Here is a 24,774-nt window from a genome sequence, read left to right on the forward strand (position 1 = left end):
AGGCACAGTTCTTCTTAAGCCTGTAGAGCTCACCAAAATAGACTCAGGCAGTGGAACTAAGCAACCTTGAAAGTTTACTCTGGTGGTGGACCGTGCTGGTATTTTTAGAAGCGGTGGCAGTCACATTATTATGATGTATCATCCCTGAGGTATTCGTTGGACATGCCTTGAGTATTACTGTTAACGACGTGTATATTTAAGTGGAGTTAGAATATATATTTCTGTTAACAAGTCTTCAAAAGTTACATCCGGAAAAATACATTCTTGAGATTTTTCAGATTTTCATTTGACAGAAACTTCAGCCTTTCTGACCCGGTTGATTGACCTGTTGAAATGTAGCTATGATCGTGTGGTGGTAATGAGATTATGTTTTTCTTTGCCTTTGATGGTCCAGACATAATGACTGAAACAACCCATTTAGAAGTGCACCCTTAGTTCTTGTGCAATCAGTATGGCCTACACTCAGCACTGTATGCACTTTCCCTGAACTCAGTATCTACTGTGTGGTGGAATATTTTGGTACATGATCTAACATACATTAACAATTTAACTACATGCCATGCAGCCGTTTAGACGGGAAAAGAATCAAGCGGGAGATGAGATGCTACACGTTTATAATTTCATTAGATCTAATACAATGTATACAATTCTCTCATTGAGTAAACATTTCTAAGGTAACCAAATCATTATTCCATGACAAGCACAAATTCTTGCTGCGTTTTCTTCAATGTATTTAAAGCATGGCCCTGTTCTGGACCACACACACAAGATCTTGACATGTTTAAACCCAGTATATAGTTAGGCTACACATGCAAACATTACTTTGAATCTTTTTACAGTAAAATTAACAGGTAAAGTCCAAGGCAAACAGGAATATCCCTCAGAAATACAAGTACAGTAGAGCAAAAGTTAGAGATCAAGTAATATAGCGTAAGTATACACAGTTTAATGTAGGTAAAACACTGAAGGTCTTGGATCCAAAAGGAAAACCAGGACCATTCACTTGAAACATAGCACTACTTTACCTAGAGGTAATATCTACAGTAGCACTGAAATGGAATGTACTATGCCTCAGATAAGGCCTTAGACTTATGTATGGTGTTTTTTCATACAGTACATGACAAGTGAATATCAACATTTAATGTACACAAAGCACCCCTATATTTTTTTGGGGTTTCATACCTCAAAATATTCTTGCTCGTAACTTCTTTGGAGATACCTTTCGTTCTTCATGTCACTTCATTGTGTTTGGAATACAATCAACTTATCTGCTGCAGTATATCCTCCTTCCTTAATACCATTTCCTATGTCTTTCTAGTTGGGAATGACATCAGTAGCTTTGTTGAAGATATGTGTGATTACGGTTTAGAACAAGGAATTTTTACAATGACAATTAAAATATGACCAGCTTTTGTAAGATGGGCTTTTCATTGGGGGCTGCTGGGGTAGAACTGCTCTTAGGTATTCTATGGGAATAGGGGATGTCATGTTAGAATGTGGTGGAAAGTAAGAGCATCCTGTTTCATTGAATAGCCTCAGAGAGCCAAAAATATGTTTTAGGGACTTGTCAATTGAGAAAAAGCTCATATTAACTATAAAGGCTCAGTTTCAAGGTTAATGACCCAGCAGCAGGCAAAACTGGATGTCGGTTCAACCAGCCCACTGGGGATGTTTGTTTGTTGGTCAAAGCTTTCGTCAAAGTTTACCATATGTAGGCTAAGTAAATCTCTACAGGTTAGTAATTAGTTCAGAAGATAAGTCATTGACTGAGGGACTACTAGGTAAACTGCAGCAGTATTACCATAAAGTATCCCCATAAATCCTTTGGATAACTTTGGCAGTTTTTTATTATATATTTTTTACAAGGAAGCAAGTTACATATACAATACAGTTGGCTAAGTCCGCAATAATTATCTTTGGACCGGCTCATGTCATGCCAGGTCATGTCACACATCGACCCAAATGTCTTTGATATTGTGATTCTCAACGGCAATGTAGCACAGATGGTGTTCTATCTACTTGGTCCCCAGGCTGGGAGGTGTGAATGTTCAATGTTGCCTAATGAAATGAGATGTTTCTGTCCCAACATTTACTACCCATGGCAGCAATGACAGCACGACCATGATGAAGGGCATTGCTATGTGGGGCTTAGTTGGACTAGCAATGTGTTCTGCTGCTCTTGATAACAGCCAGAGGAAAGCCCTTGAATGATTTCTAGGCTCCTCTGTCGAACCCGGAGGGGTATGTGAGAGAAAGAGTGAATGGTAAAAGTTTACGGACACAATGTGGCTTTGTGAGAGTAAATCAGTGCAATACAAATTTAGCTGGGACTCTCTAGCTCTCTATCACACGGTGTCTCTATTTCCTCTGCCTCTAGTCTATCCACTCACATCTCAGCTGACAAAAAGAGCTGCCTATCATTTGTAGGAGTCCGTTTTCAGACAACCTGTCCTGTCCGGCACTGTTCTTTCAGCTCCCCACGTCCGTCTGGTTTACCCCCTCGGCCCTGTCCCCTCGCCTCGCTCTACATGAAGCTCACTGTGCCTGTGTATTATTAACACTACTAATGAACGTCCAGGCGAGATGAATCCTTCCTGGAGTCAATTAGTAACCCAACTCTCTCAGGGGAGGATTACGTGCACTATCCATTTCTAGAAATGACAAACGACCGACCTCGCTGAACTCACTGATCAGACTGTCATGTATTCAAGGGTCGTCTTCTCTCCTGAACTCCCTGTGGTCCACAGCTTTAGCCTGAGTCAGTCAATCAACCAATCAGATCATAGATCATAGCCCCAGGGAACCAATTATGATATTTTCCTCCCATTTGCAATACAGTACAATCAAATCGCTGTAGGGATGTTAACAGTCTTGTCCATGTAGTATATGTGGAAGGTATGATTGGCAAGGTAGGTAGAGCATGATGCACCAGTAAGTTTGTCAACATAATAATACAAATCAATGATTCCTTGGCTCATATACTGCTTCATCGATGATGTCAAACCTGATAACTGGCTCTGCCAGAGTAAAGGTCAAGGGTTTTCACTTATTGATACTGGAGTCCATATATGACCAGGATGCTATCTCTCGGTGAGGTTTCTAATGTTATTATATAGACATCTGACGTTTCTCTGAACATTTCAGCTAGCTAGCAATTACAGAGGCTGTCTAGAGCGTGTTTTTTCATCATGCAGTCACTAAGTCCTCTTCTCTTATATCCATAAGAAGTTTTCACTACCCACACATGCTACTATGCATGCAAAGTCACTACATTAGTCCATAAAACAGTCAGGCAGTTAACTATAGTAATGCTCCCACTGATATCTGTGCATTTACTTGTATGTTTTATTTCATCAATGTAGTAAAAACGTGGAGATATTTTGCCACTAGACAGTATTTGTGGTCAGTCACACATTTAGGCCATTCTAAGATTGTCCACCTCATCTGGGAGTGAGTATCTCTGTCTCCTTCTAAAAACAATGCCCCAAAAAGCACAGAAAAGAACAGTTGTTTTTTTTGGCACAATGAGTGTATAGCACCACTATAAACTCCACAATACTGCCAACAAGCAGTCTCTTGGTTGGAAAGAAATCCTGTATATAGAAGCATATTCATACAAACATGAGAGCAGCAGCACTGGCGTCTTAGCACTTCAGCCCCAGCTGGAGAAACAAGATTATCCTATCAGCAGTGTACAGAGTTCTGAGCCCAGCTATGCTGCCAGTCCCCCTGGACAAATAAGCCAGAGAGAGAGCTCCCAGTCAAAGAGAAGGGGCGATGCGAAGAGGAGGGAGAGAAGGGGGGGATAGCGATAAAGCACATCTATTCTCGGCTCCTCTCAGAGGTACAGTTTATTCTTTCAAAAGTAATCTCTCTTTTCACTTCATGTCTCCAAATGTTGTGAAAAGCTGCGGCTTATCATCAATTGGTAATTCAAAGCAGGGAGACTCTGGTTGCTTTCTCTCTCTCTCTCTCTCCCTCTCTCTCTGTCTCTCTCTCGCTCTCTCGCTCTCTCTCTCTCTGTCTCTTTCTCTCTCACTCCCAATATTCATTATCTTCTACAGCTGCTGCTAAATGGTCGATGGTGAGCCATATTAGGACACTTAACTCATGCATAAAGTTTTTATGTTTTTTGTTTCAAAGATGCTAAGAGATGGAAATCAGAGTTCAACTAGACTAAACAAAACCAATGTTGTCCTGTTTTGAGAAGAATGTTAACAGGGGGCCTGTTGTTTGCCACCTGTTATTTAAAGCAAGAGGCAGGCCTAACTTCACAGAATCAAAACACACACGTGCTCAAAAAGATGCATACAGACTCACACACGGTAACAAACAATAGTAAAATAACAAAATTCTATGGTTTCCTTTCATCTTTTTCATATTCAACAAGTACCGTTGGCCTCAGGTGAAGTGAGGCTTTAGGGTTAAGTCCTTTCCTTCCATAGTTGTAACTAATCAGCACAAGTAGAATTTGGCTGGCCCTAAGCCCTGCCCCCCCCCGGGAGCCCCGCCGGTCCCCTCCTCACTCTCTCATGGTTGCAGTCATTAGCTGGTGGCAGTCCAGTTCCCCCCGCAGCTCCAGGGGCCCCGGCAGCCTCATGCCCGTCTTCTGGTCTACACACCAGCACTTTCCCCGCTGCCCGTCACGCGCTGGCTGGCACTGTAGACACAAGAAACAAGACAGGTATCACTCAGAAGCCAAATGGCACTTGTTGCATGATAGGAAGTAAGAACACTTAGTTGTTACTGTAGGGATAATATATAGATAGATGGCATAAGGCAGGGGTCCCCAAATACATTCAGCCTTGGGCCAATTGGTCATAGTTATAAATAATTTGTACACTGCAAATTGGGTGCAAGAATCCCAAACAGATATAGTTTTTGACAAAAACAGAATCATTTCAAACCTTGATTACATTGCGATACGATCACATATGCCTCTCTATTTATGCATGGGAATACTTGGGAATTAAAATCAATTTGAGGTGATTTCCTGGTGACTTTATAGTATTTTATGTCTAACAACTAAATATATATTTTTGGCTCAGAAAACTTCGCTCAGAAAAACCGCGGGGACTCTGGCATAAGGTATGCAGTTTGTTATAGCACTTAGGTCCTGCAAAAAACAAACACTTTTTGTCCCCCTCGGACATCATTGCACGCGCGATAGAAGAGCGCAATATGTACTGCAATTATTTTTTTCCCATGCTGCACGACGCTCCTCAGCTCAGAAACGAAAACTAAAACAATAACAACGGTGTTGGGGTGGCCAGTTGAGATGTTGCCCCCTACTGCGGATTCCATATTTAAGGTACCTTCAAATTCAAACCTGAGGTACCTTAAAATTCAAACCACTGTTATATTCGACATTGTTCCCTTAGTTATTAACTTTTCCTCAAGCCCCTCAATCTCACCAGTGTGAACATGGATCAATTTAATAGAAACCGCAAGTTGTATGACTCACAACCACTGAATGATTAGTATCTCTACATTGCCTGGGGTGGTTTTGAAACAACCCATCAGCCTGGCTCAACTTTCCTATTGAGATTCCTCCTGTGCAATGAAAAGATGCCAGATGACCTCTCATAACCTTAGTTATGCTCACAAAGGGTGCCATAGAGTTCTACCATAGTGCAATTATAGTTCAACAGTAAACAGAATCCTTTGACACACTATAAAGAGCAGACAAGGGTACTTTAACTGAGTTACACAATCGAGCCTAACCCCAGACTCTGATGCCCTTGGCAGGGTAAGCCTTTCATCACTGACTGACTTTGCTACGCCTGTTGCTTTGTAGCGTATTCAGCTCTACAGAGCAACAAGCCTTATCTGCCTTATCTGCCTTTGTAGCGTATTCAGTTCTACAGAGCAACAAGCCTTATCTGACTCCATGTTCTAAGATTCTTCCCAGTCTTATCTACAAAGTTGCCCATTTCAGACATAGCAAGAAATAATTGATTCGAAAAGCTAATGACATCCATCACAGCAATGAAGCGATTACTGTCAAACCTTTTAGGTTAACCACTGTGTTGTGTTGTACGTACACGGTTCAGCTCGATTTTCCTTTGATAAATCACTTTGCTTGCCTGAAGATGTGGAGTCTTGGCAGGAGAAAATGCTCACATAAAACAATGCTGTTACACGCACATTTTGTGTTTTGGCTAATAGAGCCGTGACGAAGTTAGACGGGATTGTTTGCGCAGTAAAACAAGTGTGTTCGTATGTGCCTGTCTGATACCAGACAGAGTGAATGATAGACGATCGGGTCTCCCTTGCTAAAGACCTTCTCCACAGACTACCTGGATAAATGTCTGCATCCAAAACGGCACAATATTCCTTATAGTGGTCTACTTTTTTGGTAGTGCCCAATAGGGCTCTGGTTAAAAGTAGTGCACTATATAGGGAATAAATAAACTGCCATTTCAGAGTACGTCAAGGATTACTTCCTGAATAGTGCATAATATAGATAACAGTGTGATAATGATTGCTTGTCAGTCGACAAACCTGCTTGGCATGGAAGTCTCCGTTCTTGTCACAGTTGGGTATGGGGATGCTGTAGAGATCCTCGTGAGTGCGAGTATTGGACACCAGTCTGTCCAGCGCTCTCTGCAGCTCAGCACGACATGGAGCCTGAGAAAGACAGGTAGAATGAGTTTTAAAACTGTTAGACCTGTGTTGGTCTAGTAACTAGACTCAACTAGACTCTAGTTGAAAGTTATGGGGTGACATTTTTTTAAATATCCCGCACCTGCTCAAAGACTTTAAATGTGCGTATGTAATATTTTCCTATACGTAATCTTTATGTGTAATCTTTTCTTATACTGAGGTGAACGGTGGTTGGTGCTCTCACCAGGGCAGCCTTTGGGTCCTCCCTGGCGTTGTTGCTTCTCTGATTGGTGGATTTGGCGGGGTGGCGGGCCAGGGTCTTCTGGATGCAGCGCTTGTCCTGGGGACTGCAGCGGATGTTGCTGTTATTGGGGTGCTCAGGGATGATCTCATCCTGTCTCTCCATCGCTGTGGGACACAAGAGTTAACATTGAGTCACAACACTACAAGTCACAGACATTTTACTTAAACCTTTATTTATCCTGCAAGTCCCATCAATGTCAATAGACCTCTTTTACAAGGGAAACCTCTAGAGCTACAACCTACACAACACATGTAAGAATCGCAATCCCAACCCGTACAAAGTCGCAACTCAAGAGTTAAAACAATAGACCATGCCATTTTTGACAAGATTCTCTGTCAATTACACCACCTCTCAGAGGCTTTATGCAATTTGTTGATTGCATGAAAATGTATAATATAATGTACGTCATTTACAGTATATCACTGATCTGACCCAATTTGGACCTCAGCTCTCTTGGTCTTCGTTTAACCACTGGCACCATACTTCTGCCAAGGAGAGCTATTGATGCATTTTAAATTAGCATCCCCTCTCTCCTCACTGCCTGCCCACCCATTGTGGCCATTTACCTTACAATAATCCTCCAGTTCTTTGGCCCTGCAGGCAGCCAGCTGTTTCCTCAGGAAAGTGCCCCTCCCCTACAGCAGAATAAACCCTCACTGTGCCAGATGGAGATTGTAAGAGGGTAATTTGCAGTGTCATGAGGTGCCGGTGGGCAAACGTATGGAGTGTGGAGGGCTTTACAGCTGTTTTGTTCTGGCTTGGCTGTTCACCTGTGGCCTTTGCAGGGTAGGTTGGTAACCCAAACAAGTTATTCCCCCACCAACTGTTCTTTGCTGTTCTGGTTGTGACCTGTGGCATTTCATGGGTTGGCACTGCAACCATAGCACCCAGAGCCTGAGCTTTAGTGCTGCCGTGAGCTTTGTCTGTCAGATCACTGGAAAGATCAAAGCACGAACGGCATCTCATGTCAGCGTTGCTTTTGGGAGCCTACTTTCTCTCATAGCCCGATCTTATGCAATGTGAAGGCATTGCTCTCTCTGACCTTTCCAGTTTTCCAAGGGAATTCACCCTGTAATTAGGATGAAATGGCAATTAGCTTTCAACAGGTTTTGTTGTGAAGTTATTTTTGTTATTGAACAACGGATAGACTAGCCTACTCGTGAGGTACGGTGACCTTTGCCTGTTTCAGACTTGGGGTAAAGGGTTTTGCCTTTAGCTATTCTAGTCATATTTTAGTCATGAGACGAGTGGTTTACATCTCTATACCGTACCTCTCTACATGAGGTTGAGGTGAGGGAGTTGCTCTGAAGTTGATTGACAGGCTGTGCTCTGCCGACCGGGGGGAAGTGTCTCTGTTTGTATGTTTTTGTTGGCCTTACTCATCAACACTTTCCGCCAGACCCAGCACGACTTCAGCTGTTTTCCCGTCTCCCTGTAAATTGTTCTTTCCCTCTTTTGCCATTTAGCGGTTTGCCGAATCCATGCTCTTTTGGAGTGCCATTTCACACAAGCACAAAGTTATTTAAAAGTGGGTCAGGGGTGCCATGTCCTGTTTGCTGCCACTTCTTTTCTCTGGAGAGGAAGCTGCTGCTTCATTGTGTGGTTTTGGGAGGACTGTATCAACATCTCAGTTTCAAACACAGACAGGCTAAGGCACAAGGCAGGCTGCTATGATGAAGAATAGAAAGGGGGGACGCACTCCAGGAAAATAATCCAAGTATAATCTTCTTTTAATAAAAAATCATAATGTTAAATAAACAGAAAAAAAGCCAGGGCCAACCATTTCAGCTAGAGTTACGATGAAGAACACAAGTATGGACAGTGTGCAGTATGCACTCGCATCCAAGCCCAGCCACAGGTGCATAGCCAAGATAAAGAAGGACTCGATTTTAAGACTGTTCTGATAAAGGTTGTATCATTTCCCTCTGTTTTGACAGCGTTTAAAATCCAAAGGCCATGAACATGTCAACAGGGAGGTTCGTGTAAAGTTAATGTGTGTTCAAGAGCATCTGGGTCCCTCAAACCATCGTCATCTTCCATCATATTGAATTAGCACAGACTAGTCTGCAATCGACCGAGTTACAAACCATTTCTCAGTACTTTTCTCTGACTTAACCTTCTTCCAATGAGGTGTTTGTCAGGGAATGTTGGTGGTGTGTTCCCACTCCCAGCCCACAGAGGTTCAGAGAGTGGCATGGAACTCCAATGTTCCAGTTGCAGCTGTCACTGGGAGTCTGGATGGAGCATGTGAACTAGTCTCAACACTGTCCTGGGGGACATGTCTGGCTCCGTAGGCTGGACTTTGTTACACTATATAGTATGTCAGCTAGCGAGATGCTTATCGTCAGCCGTCATTGCATCAGTGGAAATCTGGGTGAGGAGACAATGGGCGTTTGGCACCCTTAAATGTAAATAGTGCACGTTTGACACAATTTGTCTCCCACTGCATATCCTATGTCAACTCATTGCTCTTTATGTAAACTGGCATTAGCAAGAATGTGTACAATGTGTTTAACTAAAGTGTTACCCTACACTTTTTTAGGGTATTTTAAGCTTATTGGTCCATAGAAAAGTGCTTTGTGTGACATATTTCTATACCGTAAAATAATACATGTGGACATTATTACAATAAAAAGGGCTGTGCTCAAAACTTCCCTTCCCTTTCTTTCTTCAACTTTCATTTGACTTCCTGCTAAAACCATGTAGCAGCCATAAATAGAGGTAGGTACCCCACAAAAGTGGGCCAAAATGAATTATCCATGAAATAAGAACTGAACCATAATTACTGGTAGGTTTGGGTTGTTTTTGCTCATATACAGTAAGAATATCCCAAAAAACTGGATCATGCACGAAAATAAAACAACAAAAAACATTACAGCAACACACTACTCATGCCAATTGTAACATTGTTCATAGTGATTAAGCACATTTTAATTGCAGTATATTTTAGTCTCTGGATCATTAGATAAGTGAGTCATTGAATTAATAAATTACATGTTTAGTGTGCAAACTGTGCATACATACATCCACAGGCTTCATTCAAAATGAATGAACGATTGTTCAAACAATGCACCATTGGCTGAATCCCCTGCCAGATGTTTGTAATATCAGTGTTTGCATGGGATGTTTCCAAACAAAGCATGATGGGAGCGGTTGCTGTTTAATACGTTCACACATGAACTCACACAGCTTATGAGGGACTTTGAATTCACTGTGCTCCGAGGATTAGGCGTATTTTAATTTTATGACCAGCTAGTGAGCGCTCTTCATCGTTATGTGTTGTTACTCAGCATCAGTTGGTTTGTTTGTGTATCTCTGTCTCCACAGCTCCAACACCAGGAGGGGGTCCTAGATCCATTGTTCCATGGAGGGAGCAATTAGCTAATCACATTTACTGAGTTCTGCTGCGAATGGGATAAATACTCAAAGTAAACAAATAATAAGGACCAAAACATGTCATCAGGGACATCTGCAATTGGTTTGCCCTATTCCCAACAGATCCTCATCGGCCACAGAGAAAATCAGTTTCAAAATTCCAGTGAGCACACAGACAAGTGTTTTCCTCACATCATAAGAAGAACAGGAGTTATGGATGGTTGACAAGAACAGATGGTTGACCAGAAGTGCCACCGATAGGCCAGCCTAAAATGCAGATACTCTACATACAGTACATCAGACACACGTATGTAAGCTTAAAACCAGCATGAATGGCATTCGCAATACCTTATGACAGTAATGACTTTTCCATTGACATCTGTATCTGCTTGTCAATACTATACGTTTCTACGTTTAAAAGGTTAGTGAAGCATTTGAATATGACACCAAGGGAGACCCAGTCGGAATGTTTGAATGGATTCCAAGCCCACATAACGATTTCTAAGAATTAGGATTGAGAGAGCGTTTCTAAGAATCTGGTATTAAGGAACTGCATTAGACCTGCAGGACATGATAATATGCAGAATGTATTCCAGTACTTACAGTTGCTATGGAAATTGAGTTGACGAATACTGTAGCTTTCAACTTGATTCAATTGAGAGGACAATCCAGGACATTGTATCCATATGTATTTCACAAAGGAAAGTGACAGAAGGTGTACAGTAGATTGCATCTGGACATGTATTCATCAGATTTAAATGGTCTGTGCATCGGCCCATTGAAATGGTAGGCTAGCTTTGAAAAAAGTTTATTTACAAAATTTATGAAATGTTATATTGTCTGAGAATTGACCGTTTGATTGGGATATGAGGCAGCATTGCAGTCTCTTGGACTGCTGCATGATGGTAGTATTTCATCTGTACATGTGTTGTTAATTCAGAATCAGTCATACACTTCTCCCTACGGTGTCCTTTTCTTTGGGAATCCGTTATTATTTTTTTAAAAACCCTCTTCTATTTTTATCAGGCACGTTCACTGTTGCTAGGTCTGGGGCAGTGCGGGAAGCGTCTCAACGAGATGTACCCCTCGGTTTAATAATGGATAAACCTGGCAAATGTGCCACAAAGGAACTCGTATACTTGTGCCTTGAGTTTTTCTCTTCCTACCTCTCCCTTCCTCTCTCTCTGTTCTCTCTCTCTTTCCCTTTTCTTCCTGTCTCTCTGGTGCATGGGGTTTCAAAGGCGTTGCACTGAAGTGTTGATGTAAGACTTATTGAGTAGGGCTACTTTGCTTTATGACAGGACCCGGGGGGGGTCAACCAAAGCTCAACACTGAGATAGTGGGATTCCAGAACATTGAAAACAAAACGTCCAAACATTTCGACACCATTTAGCATTTCATCAATCGCTGACACGTATTGTTTTCAATGTTCTGGAATCCCACTATCCCAGTGCTGAGCTTTGGTTTACCCCCCCCCCCCCCCCCCCCCCATGCACCAGAGAGTTTGTTGAGAGAGTTTACCAGAACTCCCAAACCGCTTAACCTTCACACTTTAGCCCACTTCTGCTTCAGCGCTGCTCGCCTCAAACGGACAACATAATGGCATGGATGGCGAAGTCATTCAGTAAACAATGTTCAGGGAAAGACATTCAGCCAGATTAAGCAATGCAGAGGACGGTACGAAGCCAAAACCAAGACAGTCAACCTTTTATCATGCACTAAACAGCTTTCCCCCTCTCTCTGATTCCGTTTAGTCAAGCAATGTGCTGGCCTAACCTAGGCTGGCCTCGCACTGAGAGCAGAAGGCTCTCATTTCTGCTCTGGCAGCAAGCGTGCCGATGAGCTCATCCTAGCGGAGCTGGACGGTGGGCGATGCGCTCCGAGGCAGGGGGGGGAGAGGAGCAGCAACTCACCCAGGCCCAGGGGGAACCAGATGCAGCAGTGCTAGAGACGACTGGAGACTTGAGTCTCTGGAAGTGCATCTGAAATGGCAACCTATTCTCCCTAAAGTAGAGCACTACTTTTGACCAGAGCCCTGAGAATAGGGTGTCATTGCAGACGCAGCCTGGAAGTTGAGGGCTGTTCAAGTCTGTCCAAAGTCTTGCCTTGCTGTGCCGCTTGGCACTGGGAGATAGTTCACTGCCATTACCAATAACCTTTGGAGGTCCCGGCAGCAGTGCTGCTGGTGGAAGAAGCAATGTTGGAACAATCAGTGTGGATGAGATCTGGAACAAATGAGAGAATTGCTTCATTCGCGGTGCGCTTTTACGATCGCTACCAAACTTATTTGGCATAATGGAAATCACCACCGTGAAAAACTGCCTATGAGTTTCCCCTGCTTTGGAAGGGAAGAGGAAGAATAAAAGAGGAGGAACAGTTTCATCTACTGCAGAAGAACAAAAAAAGAGTCTGCTGCCATCTGAAGAATAAGATGAAACAGGAATAGCAGATAAGACATATAGTATTAGATGTTAAAGTGGAACCAGACCTCTGCTGCTGCAGTAGGAAGAAGAATGTGACTACCGTAAGAGGAAAAAGACAGGAGTTGAATCAAGATGTCTGCCGAGAGAAGTGAACAAGACATCTCCAGTAAAAGGGGAGTCAGTCAGTCAGACATCTGCAGTGCCAGTGAAGAGAAGGAGGAGGAATGGGGGCCATGAAGAGAGTGAGAATGAATTACTGATTGCAGAGAGATCTAATAGCCTGAGACTGGCCGCACTCCATTACAGAGTCATTTCATACAGGCAGACAGGCAGCTTTTATTACCTCCTCTCGTTAAACACACACACACCCACACACCCACACACACACACACACATACACATACACAAACACACACACATACACACGCATGACCACGTATAAACATGCTGAGATCAATAACAGGAGACACACAGAGATGGACATTCATTCACACATTTGGTGCATACACCCACCAGCTACATCAATACACTCATGCATACACTCACAAATACATACAAATACACATATAATGCGTTCTCACACATTCACATTCAGTTCACACTCACACAGACACTACATGACCAAAAGTATGTGGACACCTGCTTGTCGAACATCTCATTCTAAAATCATGGGAATTAATATGGAGTTGGTCCCCCCTTTGCTGCTATAACAGTCTCCACTCTTCTGGGAAGGCTTTCCACTAGAGGTTGGAACATTGCTGCAGGGACTTGCTTCCATTCAGCCACAAGAGCATTAGTGAGGTCGGGCACCAATGTTTGGCGATTAGGCCTGGCTCGCAGTCGGCGTTCCAATTCATCCCAAAGGTGTTCGATGGGGTTGAGGTCAGGGCTCTGTGCAGGCCAGTCAAGTTCTTCCACACCGATCTCGACAAACCATTTCCAAATGGACCTCGCTTTGTGCATGGGGGCATTGTCATGCTGAAACAGGAAAGGGCCTTCCCCAAACTGTTGCCACAAAGTTGGAAACACAGAATAGTCTAGAATGTCATTGTATACTGTAGCGTTAAGATTTCACTTCACTGGAACTAAGGGGCCTAATCCGAACCATAAAAAACAGCCCCAGACCATTATTCCTCCTCCACCAAACTTTACAGTTAGACTATCCATTGGGGCAGGCAATGTTCTCCTGGCTTCTGCCAAACCCAGATTTGTCCATCGGACTGCCAGATGTTCATCACTACAGAGAATGCGTTTCCACTGCTCCAGAGTCCAATGGTGGCGAGCTTTACACCACTCCAGCTGACGCTTGGCATTGCGCATGGTGGTCTTAGGCTTGTGTGCGGCTGCTCGGCCATGGAAACCCATTTCATGAAGCTCCCGACGAACAGTTCTTGTGCTGACATTGCTTCCAGAGGCAGTTTGGAACTCGGTAGTGAGTGTTGCAACCCCAGGACAGATTTTTACGCGCTACACGCATCGGCGGTCCTATTCTGTGAGCTTGTGTGACCTACCACTTCGCAGCTGAGCCGTTGTTGCTCCTAGACGTTTCCACTTCACAATAACATCTCTTACAGTTGACCAGGGCAGCTCTAGCAGGGCAGACATTTGACAAACTGACTTGTTGGAAAGGTGGCATCCAATGGCGATGCCATGTTGAAAGTCATTGAGCTCTTCGGTAAGGCCATTCTACTGCCAATGTTTGTCTATGGAGATTGCATGGCGGTGTGCTCGATTTTAGACACCTGTCAGCAACGGGTGTGGCTGAAATAGCCGAATCAACTAATTTGAAGGGGTGTCCACATACTTTTGTATATATAGTGTACGTACGTACACACACACACACACACATACACACTGAACACACACGCAAAAACACATGCATACAGATACAAACCCACACACAGAGCACGGATACATCCATACACACACACGCCCAGCCATACTATCCCCACAGTGAATCTCTCTCTGACCGAAACCTTTTCTGCTCTGTCTAAGGCAGAAGGTGCCCTTTTACTGTGTACGGCCGGGCGCCAAACAGCGGGGGGACTGTGTGCTCTCACGTCAGGCCGTGCGTGACGAGCTGGTGTGTGTGCTCTGGGCCGAGGCTTAGCGGAGATTAGAGCAAACAAGCAGCACATTGTCACACCCTCCCCAGCTCAGGTAAGAGCATGGAGCAGGAAGAGAGCACTCTGGCCCAGCCCCGGCACCCTGGCCTGGCCCTCTTAACTGCGTATGGTCCAACCGGACCGGCTATGATCCAACATGAGAGAGGGAGAGAGAGGGAGAGAGAGTGTGAGAGAGATACCAACCAGTCTGCCAGGCTTGATTTACAGTTACATCCTATTATATACAGTACTAACCTGGAAAACGACTGAGGGTACTGTTGAGGTGGCGATGTTCTCATACACACACATGTCCTAATTCTGGGTAGGCATGCCAGAGCGCCACTAAGAATGTTGAGTACAGTAGCCTAAAATACAAGATGGAGTGTCGGACCACAACAGAAGTAACCACTGAAGAATAGAAGGTGGGATAACATAATGCAGCACCCATTTTAAACGGAGGGTGACCACAGTGATGCCACCTGCACATACAGCCACATCAGTGGACAAACGTTAAAGATACCGGTAGCCCGCAACCATTCCTTCCCTCTTGTCTCACCTGAGTTCTCTTCCACGTCCCTCTCGTTGGTGCACACCCCTTGGCCATGCATGAGCGAGTGGAGGGGCCTCTCCACGTTCCGCGGCGGGTAGCAGCGGAGCCCCGTGCCGCAGCGGGGCGAGTAGACGCCGCAGTGCGCCCCCTTGGCTAGGGCGCAGGTGGGGCAGCAGCCACAGCCCGTCTCCCTCACCGTCTCTTCACAGCTGCCATCAGGCAGCTGGCAGCTGGCCAGCCGCTCCTCGGAGCACACGGGGCAGCGGATGGCCTCCTCTGTCAGACACAGCGTCGCCAGCGAAAGGGCGCCCACCGCCCACAGGCCCCAGCAGGGCGGCGCTATAGCCGCACCGCCACCTCGCACCATGGCAGTCCTGAAGGCGTGATCTCAAACCTTTGCCCTCGATTTCTCTTGCACTTTCCCTCAGTTCGTTTGTTAGTATTCCTTCTGTTTCTCTGCTCTCTCACCCACAACTGTTTGGTCTCTGCTTTAGTTTTGGAGGGTAAGGAGGAGGAGGGAGGTCGGGTGGAGGGTTTGGTCTTTGATGTTGCCTGCTGGTTGGTGTTTCGGGTGGCAGGGGTTTTGGCAGGAGTTGGAACACAATGCCCCTGCTGTTTAACCTCGTCTTTTCTTACGCTGAATTTCCTAGTCCTAGGATGTTTGTTGGAAAAAGAATGCAGGTAGATCAAAGAATGTTAAATATCTAGTCCTTGCTCTCCCATGCGGCGAAAGTCTTTAAGTCTGAGTCGCACAAAGTGGTTTTTCATATGTTGGGAAGTAGAACAAATGCACCAACGGATGTCCACTGGTCTATTCAGGTGAGTCTTTCTCCCTTCAAGTAGAATTCACACAGAGCCCATGAGGCCTCTTATAGTGCAAAGACAAAAAGTATGTTTGCCAATGTCCAGGTGTAGGGAAGGGGCATCAAAACACAAGTTTTTCAAGTCGAGTAGCAGTTTCCTCTTCCACTGGTGTGCAGTGCAATGGGTTGCTCCTGAGAATGTCTCTACACAAGTGGTTCCTCTTGGAATTTATACTGCTGGCCAATGGACACGCCTCCTTCTTCAGGGGGAGAGGAGCTGAAAGGCACAGGGAAGAAATGCCAGGCTAAAGCGCTCTCACTCTCTCTCTCTCTCTCTCTCTCTCTCTCTCTCCCTCACTCTCTCTTTTTCTCTTGCTGTCTCTCACTCATGCGCTCACACACAGACACACACACACATACTCTCTCCCTCACTTTTTCTCTCTCAATCTTGAATGCTCACACAGAATTGCAGGGAAGAAAGACTGGGCTGAATCACCCTCTCACCCGTTCTTCCTAACACATACACACACACACACACACACACACTTTCACTCTCTCTATCCACTCTCACTTTTTCTATCTCTCTTTCCCTGTGTTGAATATTCACACAATGAGTATTTCACTTTTTGTCCCTTTATAACACAGAATCACAGGGACAAAATATGTAACTAAAGCCTTTTCCTCTCTCACGTACAGACTCAAGAGCTGGCAGCACCTTCACCCTAACACAATGACTGTGTACACAAAAATTTGCTAACTCACATCATTACAATAGCTTGCCTTGAAGCACTAACCTCTACTCTACCCTCTCGCTCTCTCGCTCTCGCTCTCTCTCTCTCTCTCTCTCTCTCTCTCTCTCTCTCTCTCTCTCTCTCTCTCTCTCTCTCTCTCTCTCTCTCTCTCTCTCTCTCTCACTACCCCCCCTCTCTCGTTCTCTCTCTAAATACACACTAGCATGAACATGCACTTGTACACTGACACACAAACACACACAGAGAGAAAAACGTATCTGGAAAGCTATTATTCTCACTCGCAATAAAAGGCATTCACATACACAGAAAGGGTATAAAGAAACATCACTTCCATACCATCTTAAACTCTCTTTCACAAAGACACACACATACACCTCCAGATAATGACAAAGCATTGTTGAAATAACAAAGCATGGGCAACCTCATGTCCCTTTCCTGCACATGGCCTTGGTTAGTGTGGCCAGTGTGTGTGTGGCACCAGCATCCCTCTTTTCCTCCCTTTTAATCTGCCCTTTAGTCACTCTCTCTCTCTCTCTCAATTCAATTCAAGGGGCGTTATTGGCAAGGGAAAGATATGTTTACATTGCCAAAGCAAGTGAAATAGATAATAAACAAAAGTGAAATAAACTCTCTCTCTCTCTCTCTCTCTCTCTATCTCTCTCTCTCTCCAACTAGCTGTGCGGGGCAGCTATAAAAGGGCAAATGGACAGTGCCCTCCATGTGGTAGCCCTGCCCCCACAGGTCTTAAAAAAGCCTCCCCTCTCCCACAGAGGGCTTCGCCAGCTAACTTTGAACTACACTGCTAGCTGGGAGTGTTTCGATTGTGGGTGTGTGTTTGTAAATTAGAGAATGTAAATTAGTAGGTCACCTACGTGTGTGTTAGTGTCTGTGTATTTTGTGTGTGTATATGTGTGTGTATATGTGTGTGTCCAGGCTCTTTCTCATTCACAACAATTTGGTTCCAAGGCTTACAGAGCGCTGGGACGACGCCAATTCTCTTTTATGTTCCTCTGCTTGTATTTTACCATGGTAACCCAGCATGTATTGTAATGCCTTTGTGTGCTTTACTTCACTCTTTTTTTTCATTCTTCAGGCTGGTGGCCTGCTGTCATAGGCTGGGCAATGGGCCGTGGGCCAAACCTCACTAGGCAGTGTAGTACCACTCAGGTGGGTGCTACGTGTTGTTAGCAATGAGATTCCTTCCTTCCCTCTCTTGATAAATGAGCAGAAAACAACAGGGGCATGCAACAAATGTCTCAGCGTTCTGCAAGATATCAACGTCTAGTCTCGCACAGTGAATCTAAGTATTTTGCATTTTGGACTACATTAGTTGTCCTCTTTACTGGTGTAGTGGGCCTCACTGATATTCAGTACAAATCCCCACATTACCCATTATTGCTTTTTGGTAATACCTTTTGTAATACCTATCCAAGTCTCTTGGTATAGGGGCCGTTAAGTAATGAATAAGAAATTAGTACAATATTAGAACACAAATAGTACCACAAAACCTTTCTTCAACTGTTTAGTTTTGGCATGTCAAATATCTTGTTCAAGTCATAAATCTGCACCAACTGGATTGTGAATAAGCCTGTACTGTAACAGCGGTAGAGAAATCCACAGGTGTCATCAGTGGAGGTGTTTATTGGTCTGCCATCTCTCCTGAAATAATAAGGCCAACTGTAGTGAGCTCAACCTGCTGGATAAGTGGTGTGCCATTTATGAGGTGTGAGTGTGTGCGTGTGCGTGTTTGTGTGTGTGTGTGTGTGTGATGTGTATGTGTTTGAGAGACAGGGATACAACATTGGGTGCTGCCTGGGTCAGTTGGTGGTTAGTTAGCAATGAGGCCGGGAAAGGGGGTGAGTCAGTAATGTGCGGTCTGCATCAGCCCTTACAGCAAATTTCCAGATAAGATTGTGATTCTGTTAGTCAGTGTCCTACAATACACACACACACACCTGATCGCATGTCCCTAGCTGCAGTAAAGCACTTTTTGCTGCTCTGTTTTAGTCTGAAATGTCCAATGCTACTCTAAAAAGCACATATTCACACACAGTCAGGCTATAGAAAACCTGACTATCATTCAGTCAAACCCAGCAACTAGTATCAGAGCTGTCAGTGGGTTATCCATAATTACAATCCATATGCCTATTTAAAAATTTAAAATATAAAGCAACGATCCCGTTATAACCAAAAGGCTACCTGTGGTAGACAGAACAAAAGGCTGTGTTTGAACCGGTCGACCACAGCACTTCACTTGAATGCATAATTTTCCATTACCCAAACAAAAGTTTCTTCTGAAAGCATTACCATGTTTGGTCATGGTCTATTCATGCAATCAGTGGATAGACTTACTGGCAAATTATTAAATTATTGGCAGGGATTCATTCACAAAAACACTTTAAATGGAAAGAGGAGGCAGTAGCAGTCTTTGGCCACAAGGAGGGTTACTTGTATCTTATATGGAGCCGTCGTTGAACATCTACTGTAATATCCTGTTTTGATCGATCGTAATTATTCATATCATAATGATAAAACCAGGCGTTAAATGTATAATGCATATTTGCCACTTCAACAGTTTCACTTCACCTCCATTCTTAAAATGTCTTCAGTCTCGTCTTCCTATACTATTACAAAGTATTTCCATCACTTCGTCATGGCAAAAATCAGTCCCTGTTCCTTTAAGACGGTCTCCAAAGTTTAGCGTAGTCAACTTTGGCATTTCCATACCGCGAGCCTCTCCAGTGGCGGAGAAGGGAATCTGAACGGCGGGAGAGACAGGCGAATTTAAAACTGCACATGAGCGCTTCAATATCAGGTGGAAGATACATACAGGTAAGACATTTTAAAAAGAGATTATGAAAACTGCTGTTGTCTTCCTTGAATTAAACATATTTTTAATAGGAATAGGGAATGTGAATAGGAAGATAGGCCTACTGTATTAAAAACAGAATAGTTCACATTAAAATAGGTGCATTTAGCTACAATTCTATAAGTCTTGTGATAATGAGAGAGTTTTATATTATTTTAAGCATCAACTATTAGCTTTAATTTATCCTCAAAAACAGATGTAAGTGTGCTGGAAGAAATAGGGCTTAATTTTGTCAAATAAATTAACTACTTCAATTTCGAGGTGTCTTTTCTGTTGAAAATAAAATAATATTCTGGAGAATAGTATGGCTAAATTGCCGTAGGAGTTGGATGTCTCTTTCACAGTTTTCTATTTGCATCAACTTGGCAGGAAATGCATGTTCAGTGAACGTCATTTTTTTCTTCTTCGTTTGAATGAACTGCTAGGGTTGAGCAATGGACCATGCATGAACAATTTACCACACATTTATTTAGTAGTTTTCACCGTTATTTTCACTTAAATGTTTGAATTGATGTACATATTGCATTGAGTATGCCCTACTTAATGGCTTGTGAAAGTATATTGCTGTTCAAGTAGTCTTGCATGAAAAGTTACTAATTCCATGGGAATATGCTAAATTAAATTATTATTATTTCACATATAATAACTGATTTAGAACTGATTTAGAACTTTCTGAGGTAAATGTTAACTTTTGCAGTAATGGGTTGATTGACGCACTGCCTCTTTTGTGTTTTATTTCCACATAGAATCATTGAAGATGAACACAGAGGAAAAACAAGAGCTCAAGTCATCACAAGATGAAACGATGGGTATGACAGCTTTTTTCAACTTAGAACTTTCACTATAAGACTTACATTCCATACCGTAGGCTAATAATCTTTCTTGTTGCAAAAAAGATGTTGTACATAGTGCAATGGTCATAAGTTGACTTACAAAAGAAAAATGGTGGCCAAAAAAAGTATACGGTTTGAGATGTGTGTTAGGCTCTGTATTAAAGACTAAGATGGTGATGGTCTCTTCACAGACGTTAGCAGCGCTGTGACAGATGAGAGGCCACGGGCAGAGGAGGAGGAGGGAGGAGAAGAGGCAGGGCAGACACAGGGAGAGGAAGAGGAGGCCCCAGAGAAGAACTCAGAGAGTGGAATGGAGTGCTCGGAACCCACAGGAAACGAAGGAATGACAGGTACGAAACACACGTTGTATGAGACGTGTCCTAAATTGTTCATGAGAACATTGTCCCAAAACCATGCTGTATTGACTAGTTTGACCCACTTGCGTTCAATACGCAACCGACCTATGGGATGATATGCAACAAGCCCTTGGGCGTAACAGAGGCTGCGAACAAAGGGGGTCAGACGCCCAGATACTCTCTGGGACACATTCAAAGTGTTAACCAGTCATTGACTCCATTGTACAGCCTGAGTTAGAGGAGTTGCTGGTAACACTTTATTTTTAAGGGTTCGTAATAAAACCATTTATAAGGCATTTATTAATCATTGCTTCCACATTTATAAACCATTTATTAATCATTAGTAATTCTAAGTATACATACGTTTTTTTTTACAGTCCCTAATCTTAAGTGAGCGCTATTTGTACTTTATGTGTACTTTATAAATGTTTTGAGTGACCAGTGTCATTTCTCACAAAAAGATGGGCATGCCATTGGTAGACATTCCTGCAGTACCTGGTAAAAGAATAGGCACACAACACAGGATGTTTAAGGACATATATATATATATGTGTGTGTGTGTGTGTGTGTGTGTGTGAATAACTAACTTACTAACATTTACAGATGTGGGAGTAATGATTTTTTTTAAATGGTGAGCAAACTGTTTTTAAATGCCTTGTAAATGGTTTATTATGGACCCTTAAATAAAGTGTTACCGATGTGCTGTAAGATACAGGCTACTGGAGCTACTATTGGAGGCCATGCTCTTCCTTATTTTAGTATTTTGCCACAGCTACACGGTCGGGGTGTAACCCTGTATCTCTGCTTTTCTACTGAAGCACGCCCCGCGGTTCACTGCTCTCAGGCCCTGGACTCTATATGGGGCCTCTCTCTGTGCAAAGTTTCCATCGCACCTCTGAGCACTTTGCATGACAACCAAGCGCCGCTTTTCAGCACATCAGCCACTGCTGAGACCACAGTGTGGTTTCTGGATGGAATATAACTAAAGTCTCGACAAGGGTTGGTTGACACTCAGCAGGGACAGGCGTTGCAGGCCAGAGCCCAGGACTTGAGGTGTACACAGTTGCAGGTGTAGGATATACAGACTGTAGGACTTGGGGCATAGCCTATACACTGCAGGGCTTGAGATTTACTTGTAGGGTATGAGGTGCACACTTGCAGGGTTTGGGGTATACACTTGCAGGGTTTGGGGTATACACTTGCAGGGTTTGGGGTATACACTTGCAGGGTTTGGGGTATACACTTGCAGGGTTTGGGGTATACCCTTGCAGGGTTTGGGTCTTAAACTTGCAATGCTTGGGATGTAGGCCTACTCTTGCTGGGCTTATTGGTGTGGGGCTGGGCGATATGGCCAAAATATCATTTCACAATATTATTCTCATTTTTGACGGTATGGCGGTATTTTATGGTATTTTATGTTTCTGAATAATACAAGTTTTAGGAGTAGTGCATGACCCTAGAATGGCAACAAATTCTGATGGTTTTATTCGCAATCAAACTAGGACAAAACTGACAGTGAAGTAGTCCAATTTGTTGAACTTTTACATTATTTAGCACTGTATAAAAATACCTTTAAAGACGGTATTGTAAAAATCCATACCGGAATGTGGATCCATACCTGTATATGGGTATTCACAATATATTGCCCAGCCATATATTGGTGTACATTTGCTGGGTTTGAGTTATGCACTTTTAGGACTTGGGGTGCACACTTGCATGGTTTGGGGTATACACTTCTAACTTGAAAGGCTATGCTACACTTTTGGGGAGGCTATGCTCTCAATCTATATGTTCAGAAAAAGATGAAGCATGGTTGTTGTTTTCTTTTCTTTCCTTCAACGTTGACTGAGAGGTTTCTCTATGCCACCTTGTCCTGCCCTGGTTATGGTTTCTGAGCATTGAAAGGAAATGCCTTGCTGTTCTCTCCGAAGCACATCTCCTAAATCTTTCTCTGAAACTCTGCCTTGGCCTAAATTAGACGTGCTAGTGTCAATATATTAAAATATTCTAACCATAAATACAAATGAAGAATTGGAGATGTGGCATTTATCACAGAGCCTTGTAGACGTTTCTGTCTGATGCATGGCCCCGTGGAGCTCTGCTAACCCAGCTAGCACATTTGGTGCCTTGGGAAGTTGTAGGAATTTATATTTTTGGTTTCACATTGGTTGTGGGAATTAAGCCATATGCTTCCTCACCGGTGAAACTGAACGTTTTTTAAACGTTCTGAGAACATTTATTTTTAAGTTGAAAGGAGGTTATGAGAATGTTTTACTCTGGTTCCTTGAAAGTTTTCCTGGGAGGTTTTATTAAAGCTCTGAGAATGGAAATGATCGGTTATTTGAAGGTTTTTTAATAACTTCCTTAAAGCTTTCACTTAATGTTTCAATAAGACTTAATAACACTGCTAGCTTATTGTGGGTTAACTTTTTTGAAATCCAAGCACAGATAGGACACATGAAAATTAATTTCCTTAAGCATTAATCTTGCAAACACATTTCTTTTTTATTGTGACACGCCATGAGTGAGATTCAAACCTATAATCTTCTGTTCTTTATCAATAGAATTAGTCCACTGCGCCACCAGGATGGAGCTAGCATGCCATGTTTTCTTTTTAAGCATACAAAGCTGTTTATTTTAGTTTATTCAAACAGACCCCATTTAAAAGAAAACAAGCACTCATTAAGATCAGGTGTGGCCAATTAGTGGGCACGGCCAACACACCTGAACACACTTAACAAGATAGAGGATAGAGAGAGTTTTGTTGATGCTGAGGATGGAATGTAAATCTTTTTTAATCTCTGAACGTTACAAAAGTTTTCTTGTGGTTTTTATGGGACGTTTTCTTCACGTCCTGAAAACGGAATGTATGTTTTTAAATAACATTCTTAGAATGTTCTTGTGGTTTTTATGTAAAGTTTTCATAACGTTCTCTGAACAATTTGAGAACATTACTTTAAATGGAACCATGAGGAAACCTGTAGGAAACGTTATATTGAAGTACTGAAATTACCACAGAAGAAAGTTGTTTCTTAAGTTTCTTAACATTCTCGCAACAATTTGAGAACATTCCCAATGTCAAACCATTTGGAGAACATTCCTAGAACATTACCAACATTTAAATAAAAAGTAACCATGTTTGAACTTTTAGGACACATTATAAAGTAATGAAATACCAAGAAAATAATGTTTTTTTTGTCAAGTTCCTTAAATGTGCTGAGAATTTTCCAAAGCCAAGCAACTATCCTGCACCATTCCCAGAAAGTTGTGGGAAGGTTGTATGCAAAATAACCATAGGACAACCACGCTCTCACCAAGCTCTAAGAAGCATATGGTTCTCAGAATGTATGTGCTAGCTGGGAAGCTTTTTTATGTCCGTATTTGTAGAAAACTGCATGTAGAATCCTTATACAGTGAGGGAAAAAAGTATTTGATCCCCTGCTGATTTTGTACGTTTGCCCACTGACAAAGACATGATCAGTCTATAATTTTAATTGTAGGTTTATTTGAACAGTGAGAGACAGAATAACAACAAAAAAATCCAGAAAAACACATGTCAAAAATGTTATAAATTGATTTGCATTTTAATGAGGGAAATAAGTATTTGACCCCTCTGCAAAACATGACTTAGTACTTGGTGGCAAAACCCTTGTTGGCAATCACAGAAGTCAGACGTTTCTTGTAGTTGGCCACCAGGTTTGCACACATCTCAGGAGGGATTCTGTCCCACTCCTCTTTGCAGATCTTCTCCAAGTCATTAAGGTTTCGAGGCTGACATTTGGCAACTCGAACCTTCAG

General features: G+C 43.0%; 2 protein-coding genes across 2 annotated transcripts in view; one reads left to right on the forward strand and one right to left on the reverse strand.

Moving 5' to 3' along the window:
- Positions 1-597: 597 nt before the first annotated feature.
- LOC311113609 (insulin-like growth factor-binding protein 4) lies at positions 598-16,371 on the reverse strand. Its single transcript, XM_084156868.1, has 4 exons — positions 15,370-16,371; positions 6,851-7,014; positions 6,505-6,630; positions 598-4,660 (listed from the first exon to the last, which is right to left on the reverse strand). The coding sequence occupies exons 1-4, from the start codon at positions 15,728-15,730 to the stop codon at positions 4,523-4,525; spliced, it is 789 nt and encodes a 262-aa protein (XP_084012994.1). The 5' UTR covers positions 15,731-16,371; the 3' UTR covers positions 598-4,522.
- Positions 605-24,774, forward strand: part of LOC311113607 (zinc finger protein Aiolos-like) — a 33,569-nt gene continuing 9,399 nt past the window's right edge. Inside the window, exons 1-3 of the mRNA XM_084156864.1 lie at positions 605-3,844; positions 20,534-20,596; positions 20,812-20,970. Of these exons, the coding sequence (XP_084012990.1) occupies positions 3,778-3,844; positions 20,534-20,596; positions 20,812-20,970 (289 nt within the window). The 5' untranslated portion in view covers positions 605-3,777. The remainder of the gene's footprint in view (positions 3,845-20,533; positions 20,597-20,811; positions 20,971-24,774) is intronic.

Source organism: Coregonus lavaretus, assembly GCF_964263955.1.
Source record: "Coregonus lavaretus genome assembly, chromosome: 40".
NCBI lineage: Eukaryota > Metazoa > Chordata > Actinopteri > Salmoniformes > Salmonidae > Coregonus > Coregonus lavaretus.